Source organism: Ranitomeya variabilis, chromosome 2 (genome assembly GCF_051348905.1).
Source record: "Ranitomeya variabilis isolate aRanVar5 chromosome 2, aRanVar5.hap1, whole genome shotgun sequence".
NCBI classification, from domain to species: Eukaryota; Metazoa; Chordata; class Amphibia; order Anura; family Dendrobatidae; genus Ranitomeya; species Ranitomeya variabilis.
In genome coordinates, this window is record NC_135233.1 from 595137880 (window position 1) to 595146910 (window position 9031).

At 46.6% G+C, this 9031-nt stretch overlaps 1 protein-coding gene across 1 annotated transcript; it reads left to right on the forward strand.

The window, feature by feature from the left end:
• The first annotated feature begins 5743 nt into the window (after positions 1-5743).
• On the forward strand, positions 5744-6459 carry LOC143809753 (uncharacterized). Its single transcript, XM_077292772.1, has 2 exons — positions 5744-6150; positions 6262-6459. Exons 1-2 carry the CDS (start codon positions 5782-5784, stop codon positions 6346-6348), a joined length of 456 nt encoding a protein of 151 aa, XP_077148887.1. The 5' UTR covers positions 5744-5781; the 3' UTR covers positions 6349-6459.
• The last annotated feature ends 2572 nt before the right edge of the window (positions 6460-9031 follow it).

Genomic DNA, 9031 nt, shown 5'->3' on the forward strand with positions numbered 1-9031 from the left:
GATGGACGCCACGTAGGCGTCATGAAAGTCGGTGCCAATCCGACCTGTGACGCCTATGTGTCGTCATGGAGGGATCACGTCCCTGCAGATCGGGTGAAAGGGTTAACTCCAATTTCACCCGATCTGCAGGGACGGGGAGTGGTACTTCAGCCCAGGGGGGGTGGCTTCACCCCCTCGTGGCTACGATCGCTCTGATTGGCTGTTTCACTTTCAACAGCCAATCAGTGATTTGTAATATTTCGCCTATGAAAATGGTGAAATATTACAATCCAGCCATGGCCGATGCTGCAATGTCATCGGCCATGGCTGGAAACCCTGATCTGCCCCACCGCCACCGTTCCCCTCCCTGTGCTCCGTTCCCCCCCCCCCCCCTCATACTTACCAAGCCTCCCGGTGTCCGTCCGTCTACTCCATGGGCGCCGCCATCTTCCAAAAGTCGGCTGTCGGCTGGCAGATTCGTTCCAGGTACATTTTGATCACTCTGAGTACAATGTAAACCTATGGGAAACGAAAGTGGTGCACATGCTGCGGAAAGAAACGCAGCAGTTTATATTCTGCAGCATGTCAAGTCTTTGTGCGGATTCCGCTGCTGGTTTACACCTGCTCCAATAGAAAACTGCAGGTGTGAAACCGCACTAGAACCCGCGATAAATCCGCAGTAAAAGCCGCAGCGGTTTTGCACTGCGGATTTATCAATTCCGCTGCGGAAAATTCCGCAATGAAATCCGCAGCGTGGGCCCTAAGGCTATGTGCACACGGTGCGGATTTGGCTGCGGATCCGCGGCGTATTGGCTGCTGCGGATTCGTAGCAGTTTTCCATCGTTTACAGTACAATGTAAACCTATGGAAAACCAAATCTGCTGTGCCCATGGTGCGGAAAATACCGCGCGGAAATGCATTGTATTTTCCGCAGCATGTCAATTTTGTGCGGATTCCGCAGCGTTTTACACCTGTTCCTCAACAGGAATCCGCCGGTGAAATCCGCACAAAAATCGCTGGAAATCCGCGGTAAATCTGCAGGTAAAACGCAGTGCATTTTACCTGCGGATTTTTCAAAAATGGTGCGGAAAAATCTCACACGAATCCGCAACGTGGGCACATAGCCTTAGGGTTGGAATTAGGGCTAGGGTTGGAAATGGGGTTAAGATTAGGCTTGTGGTTAGGGGCTGGTTGGGGTTGGGGTTAGGGTTGGGATTAGGGTTAGGGGTGTGGTTAGGGTTGTGATTAGGGTTGTGATTAGGGTTATGGCTAGAGTTGGGATTAGGGTTAGGGGTGTGCTGGGGTTAGTGTTGGAGTTAGAATTGAGGGGTTTCCACTGTTAAGGCACATCAGGGGTCTCCAAACGCAACATGGTGCCACCACTGATTCCAGCCATCTTGCGTTCAAAAAGTCAAATGGTGCTCCCTCCCTTCCGAGCCCTGACGTGAGCCCAAACAGTGGTTTACCCCCACATATGGGGTACCAGCATACTCAGGACAAACTGGGCAACAACTATTGGGGTCCAATTTCTCCTGTTACCTTTGCGAAAATAAAAAATTGCTTGCTAAAACATAATTTTTGAGGAAAGAAAAATGATTTTTTATTTTCATGGCTCTGCGTTATAAACTTCTGTGAAGCACTTGGGGGTTCAAAGTGCTCACCACACATCTGGATAAGTTCCTTGGGGGGTCTAGTTTCCAAAATGGGGTCACTTGTGGGGGGTTTCTACTGTTTAGGCAGATCAGGGGCTCTGCAAACGCAACGTGACGCCCACAGACCATTCCATCAAAGTTTGCATTTCAAAATGTCACTACTTCCCTTCTGAGCCCCGACGTGTGCCCAAACAGTGGTTTACCCCCACATGTGGGGTACCAGCATACTCAGGACAAACTGGGCAACTATTGGGGTCTAATTTCTCCTGTTACCCTTGTGAAAATAAAAAATTGCTTGCTGAAACATAATTTTTGAGGAAAGAAAAATGATTTATTTTTTTTTCACGGCTCTGCGTTATAAACTTCTGTGAAGCACTTGGGGGTTTAAGTGGTCACCGCACATCTAGATTAGTTCCATGGGAGGTCTAGTTTCCAAAATGAGGTCACATGTGGGGGAGCTCCAATGTTTAGGCACACAGGCTTTCCAAACACGACATGGTGTCCGCTAACGATTGGAGCTAATTTTTCATTCTAAAAGTCAAATGGCGCTCCTTCCCTTCCAAGCCCTGCCGTTTGCCCAAACAGTGGTTTACCCCCACATGTGAGGTATCGGTGTACTCAGGAGAAATTGCCCAATAAATTTTAGGATCCATTTTATCATGTTGCCCATGTGGAAATGAACAAATTGAGGCTAAAAGAAATTTTTTGTGAAAAAAAAAAAAAAAAGTACTTTCATTTTTAAGGATCAATTTGTGAAGCACCTGGGGGTTCAAAGTGCTCACTATGCATCTAGATAAGTTCCTTGAGGGAAACAGTTGTTCCCCCCCCCCCCCCCCCCCCATATGGGGTATCGGCGTACTCAGGACATATTGTACAATAACTTTTGTGGTCCAGTGTCTCCTTTTACCCTTGGGAAAATAAAAAAATTGTTGCTAAAAGATCATTTTTGTGACTAAAAAGTTAAATGTTCATTTTTTCCTTCCATGTTGCTTCTGCTGCTGTGAAGCACCTGAAGGGTTGATAAACTTTTTGAATGTGGTTTTGAGCACCTTGAGGGGTGCAGTTTTTAGAATGGTGTCACTTTTGGGTATTTTCAGCCATATAGACCCTTCAAACTGACTTCAAATGTGAGGTGGTCCCTAAAAAAAAAAAAAAAAAATGGTTTTGTAAATTTCGTTGTAAAAATGAGAAATCGCTGGTCAAATTTTAACCCTTATAACTTCCTAGCAAAAAAAAATTTTGTTTCCAAAATTGTGCTGATGTAAAGTAGACATCTGGGTAATGTTATTTATTGACTATTTTGTGTCACATAACTCTCTCATTTAACAGAATAAAATTTCAAAATTTGAAAATTGTGAAATTTTCAAATTTTTCGCTAAATTTCCATTTTTTTCACAAATAAATGCAAAAATTATCGACCTAAATTTACCACTAACATGAAGCCCAATATGTCACGAACAAACAATCTCAGAACTGCTAGGATCTGTTGAAGTGTTCCTGAGTTATTACCTCATAAAGGGACACTGGTCAGAATTGCAAAAAACGGCCAGGTCATTAAGGTCAAAATAGGCTGGGTCATGAAGGGGTTAATAGAGCGTTACAGTAGTCCAGGTGTGAGTGGATCAGCGTGACAGTGAGGGTTTTTGTTGTTTCCATGGTGAGAAAGGGATGGATTCTAGAGATGTTCTTTAGGTGTAAGGGAGATTGTATATGGGAGGTGAAGGAGAGATTAGTGTCAAACATATCACCCAGACAGCGCGTCTGCTGTCGGGGTGTTATTATGGTGCCACCCACTGAGGGGGAGATGTCAGATTTAGGGAGGTTAGTAGACAGCGGGAGTGGAAGTAGTTCGTTTTTGTAAACTTGAATTTCAGATAAAGGGCAAACATGATGTTGGAGACTGTGGGCAGACAGTCACTGGCGTTCTGTAGTACAAGGTCGGGATGACGTGTATAGTTGTCATCAGCATAAAGATGGTGCTGAAAGCCAAATCTGCTGATGGTCTGTCCAATTGGGGCCATGTAGAGGGAGAAGAGAAGGGGGCTAAGGACTGAACCCTGAGGTACCCCAACAGTGAGAGGAAGAGGAGATAAATGTGGAGCCAATGAACAGAACACTGAAGGAGTGGTCAGAGATAGGAAGAGAACCAGGAGAGAGCAGTGTCTTTAATGCCTAGTGACTGGAGCCTAGAGAGTAGGAGAGGGTGGTCAACAGTGTTAAAAGCTGCAGAAAGGTCGAGAAGAATGAGCAGAGTGATCACCGTAACAGTTTGCTGTCAGAAAGTCGTTGGTCACGTTCTGTCGAAATGTAAGGGGCGGGAGACTGACTGTGAAGGGTCTAGGAGGGAATGAGTGGAGATGTAACTGGTAAAGCGGGAGTAGATCAGGCGCTCCAAGAGTTTAGTGATGAAGGGGAGATTGGAGACTGGTCTGTAGTTATTTGTGCAGGATGGGTCGAGGGCGGGTTTCTTTGGTAATGGAGTAACAATAGTGAAGGAGAATGGGGAAATGCCAGAGGAGAGGGAGAGATTAAAGATTGTAGTTAGGTGAGTTGTGACGACTGCAGAGAGAGACTGGAGAAGATGTGAGGAAATGGGGTCGGTTGTGCATGTAGTCGGACGAGAAGAAGAGAGGAGCTTGGAGACTTCTTCTGTGACGGGATCGAATGTGGAAAGTGAGCCAGGGGAAATGCAGGGAGGGATGGGAGTCACTGCACTTGGTGGATTTCCTGATGGATATTAAGGTACCGTCACACTCAGCAACTTTGCAAAGAGAACGACAACAATCCGTGACGTTGCAGCGTCCTGGATAGCGATCTCGTTGTGTTTGACACGCAGCAGCGATCTGGATCCCGCTGTGCCATCGCTGGTTGGAGCTAGAAGTCCAGAACTTTATTTTGTCGCCAGGTTGGCGTGTATCGTCATGTTTGTCATCAAAAGCAACTACGCCAGCAACGAGCATAGGGGGTGTCGCAGCGTCTCCTTCTAGCCAGGTAGGCGTTTTACATTACAAAAGGAGACGCCCTCAGCCGCGACGACCTGAGAGGGAACTTGCAGCAGGAACAATGGTTGTTAGCTGGGCGGAAATTAGTGGCTGTGACGCCGTCTCCCTGTGAACGCTGATAGGCCACAGCGGGATCATCTGTAGCTGCGTTCCGGAATATAAACCACGACTCTACTCAGTCTTTCCTTTGAGATCACTTGTGCGTCCTGTCCGGAACGTCCCTCCCCCACCTACGAGCCTCACGGGAGCGTCCTGTCAGGAACTCTGCATCGTCCTCTATCTCTTTCAGCTTATCAACGGTTAGTAATATCTTTGTGCTGTTTGTTTCATCTGCCATGCAGCAATGCTAATTTATGTGTGTTGTAGAGTGATGTACTGTATACTACATCTCTGCAGAGATCTGTTTGAGCTTGCAAGTTTGTAAATATTTGTAAACATACGCTTTTGCGCTGGCTGGCAGCCATTTTGAGCTTTCGTTTTATGGAAAGGTAAACATACGTTTTTGCGCTGGCTGGCTGCCATTTTGAGCGTTCGCTTTATGGACAGGTAAACAAATACTCTTTTGCGCTGGCTGGCAGCCATTTTGAGCGTTCGCTTTATGGAAAGGTAAATACTCTTTTGCGCTGGCTGGCAGCCATTTTGAGCGTTCGCTTTATGGAAAGGTAAATACGCTTTTGCGGTGGCTGGCAGACATTTTGAGCTTTCGCTTTATGGAAAGGTAAACAAATACGTTTTTGCGCTGGCTGACAGCCATTTTGAGCGTTCGCTTTATGGAAAGGTAAACAAAAACGCTTTTGGGGTGGCTGGCAGCCATTTTGAGCTTTCGCTTTATGGAAAGGTAAACAAATACGTTTTTGCGCTGGCTGGCAGCCATTTTGAGCTTTCACTTTATGGAAAGGTAAACAAATACGTTTTTGCGCTGGCTGGCAGCCTATTTGAGCGTTCGCTTTATGGAAAGGTAAACAAATACGCTTTTGCGCTGGCTGGCAGCCTATTTGAGCGTTCGCTTTATGGAAAGGTAAACAAATACGCTTTTGCGCTGGCTGGCAGCCATTTTGAGCGTTCGCTTTCTTGCTTGCTGTAATTTTACTATTTCTTTCTTTCAGATGTCTGCCAATGACCAGGAGTTTGTTCGGGAGCTCATCGACATGTACCGCTCCCTGCCCTGCTTGTGGAAGATCAAGTCTGCGGATTACAGTAACCGCTACAAGACGAAAGCTGCGTACGAGAAACTGGTGGCCCTCTACAAGCAGCATCATCCCACTGAGACGGTGGATGAAAACATTGTGCGGAAGAAGATCCAGGCTCTCCGCACAGTCTACAAAAAAGAACTGAACAAGGTGGAAAAGTCCATGAAGTCTGGGGCCGGAACCGACGACGTGTATGTGCCCAAGTTGTGGTACTCTGACATGCTGGCGTTCACTCGGGACCAGGAAATCCCTCGCCCGTCCAAGACCGTGACAAGCCTTTGTGCGCCATCTGCAGAAGAGATCCTGCCCGAGTCTCCTGACGAGCATGTAAGTACCCCCTAGCTTCCCTGCTTGTAGCATGCCCTGTGTCTTGTATGTTTATGATACAGCACGGTTTCCAATAATAATAATTCCCGTTTTTCATGTTTAATCCATCAGATAATAACAGTTGCCACTTCCTGTTCAGATAAGTATAGTCCAAACAGTCCTTCCCTACCTTTAAATGCTGTCTTATTTCAAAAGTAGAAAATAAAATTCAATTTTGTCTTCCGCAGATTCGTACAGTATAGCCGGCAAAAGTAGTTCAGCCCGGCTCTGTAACCCCTGTGGTTTGCTACCTAGATGACCGTTCCTCATAGCTTCCCACGGACGGGCATAGAAGTGTTGGGGCGGTGGGGGCTCTGTAGGGCTGATGTTTGTATGTTATTGACTGTTTTTTGTTTTTTTTTTGGTTCCTGTACTCGCAGGTGCCTCATGGACATCTCTGTTATGATCCGGTGACTTTGGAGCCACATGAACTTTCTCTGGAGTAGGTGGAAACTGTACTGACCGCAAAACCTGAACTAACACCGCAACTAGAAGTAGCCGTGGGGTGTGCCTAACAAACCCTAGACACCTCGACACAGCCGGAGGACTAAATACCCCTATAGATGGAAATAGGAATACTACCTTGCCTCAGAGCAGAACCCCAAAGGATAGGCAGGCCCCCACGAATATTGACTGTGAGTAGGAGAGGAAAGACACACGCAGGCAGAAAACAGGATTCAGCAAAAGAGGCCACTCTAGCTAAATAGGGAAAGATAGGACAGAATACTAAGCGGTCAGTATTAAAACCCTTCCAAAAATATCCACAGCAGATAATACAAAAAGTTCCGCAATCTAACTAAAGACATGGAATGTATATCTGCCACTCCAGGGAATCCAACAAGACTGAGAAAATACTGACACAATCTAAGCTGGACAAAAAAAACACTGAATAGCACAGAATTATTAAGCACACAGCATGTGTGCCACAGAAACAAAACCAGACACTTATCTTTGCTGATTTGGCAGAAGGCACCAAACCAGGACCAAAACCTCCCAACAACCATGGACAACTGGCAAGGACTAATGAATCCTGCACGCCTAAATACCCCAGTCAGAACTGCAATCATCAGATACACCTGACCAGGACTGCAACTCAGGGACAACTGCATTACCACCTACAACCACCGGAGGAAGCCCAAAAGCAGAATTCACAACAGTACCCCCCCCCTTGAGGAGGGGTCACCAAACCCTCACCAGAGCCCCCAGCCGGTCAGGACGAGCCAGATGAAAAGCATGAACCAAATCGGCAGCATGGAAATTAGAGGGAAAAACCCAAGAATCATCCTCCTGGCCATAACCCTTCCATTTGACAAGATACTGAAGCCTCCACCTCAAAAAACGAGAATCCAAAATCTTCTCAACCACATACTCCAACTCCCCATCAACCAACTCAGGGGCTGGAGGATCAACAGAGGGAACAACGGGTACCACATATTTCCGCAATAAAGATCTATGGAAGACATTATGGATAGCAAAAGAGGCAGGAAGCGCCAATCGAAAAGACACCGGATTAATAATCCCAGAAATCCTATAAGGACCAATAAACCGAGGCTTAAACTTAGGAGAAGAAACCTTCATAGGAACATGACGGGAAGACAACCAGACCAGATCCCCAACCTGAAGCCGGGAACCAACACACCGATGACGGTTAGCAAAGCATTGAGCCTCCTCCTGAGACAACACCAAATTGTCCACCACATGAGCCCAAATCTGCTGTAACCTGTCAACCACCGAATCCACACCAGGACAGTCAGAAGGCTCAACCTGCCCGGAAGAAAAACGAGGATGAAAACCAAAATTACAAAAAAAGGCGAAACCAAAGTAGCCGAACTAGCCCGATTATTAAGGGCAAACTCGGCCAATGGCAAAAAGGCCACCCAATCATCCTGATCAGCAGACACAAAGCATCTCAAATAAGTCTCCAAGGTCTGATTAGTTCGCTCGGTTTGGCCATTTGTCTGAGGATGACATGCAGAGGAAAAAGATAAATCAATGCCCAGCCTAGCAGAAAAGGCCCGCCAAAACCTAGAAACAAACTGGGAACCTCTGTCAGACACAATATTCTCCGGAATACCATGCAAACGAACCACATGCTGAAAAAACAACGGAACCAACTCTGAAGAGGAAGGCAATTTAGGCAAAGGCACCAAATGAACCATCTTAGAAAACCGGTCACAAACAACCCAGATAACCGACATCCTCTGGGAAACCGGAAGATCAGAAATAAAATCCATAGAAATATGCGTCCAGGGCCTCTCAGGGACCGGCAATGGCAAAAGCAACCCACTAGCACGGGAACAACAAGGCTTGGCCCGCGCACAAGTCCCACAGGACTGCACAAAAGAACGTACATCACATGATAAAGAAGGCCACCAAAAGGACCTACCAACCAAGTCTCTGGTACCAAAAATACCAGGATGACCAGCCAACACAGAACAGTGAACTTCAGAAATCACTCTACTAGTCCATCTGTCAGGAACAAACAGTTTCCCCACTGGACAACGATCAGCTCTGTCAGCCTGAAATTCCTGAAGAACCCGTCGTAAATCAGGGGAAATAGCAGAAAGGACCACCCCTTCTTTCAGAATGCCGACCGGTTCAAGGACCTCAGGAGAATCAGGCAAAAAACTCCTAGAAAGGGCATCAGCCTTAATATTCTTAGAACCCGGAAGATACGAGACCACAAAATCAAAACGGGAAAAAAACAAGGACCATCGAGCCTGTCTAGGATTCAGCCGCTTGGCAGACTCGAGGTAAATCAAATTCTTATGATCGGTCAAGACCACAATACGGTGCTTAGCTCCCTCCAGCCAATGTCGCCACTCCTCAAATGCCCACTTCA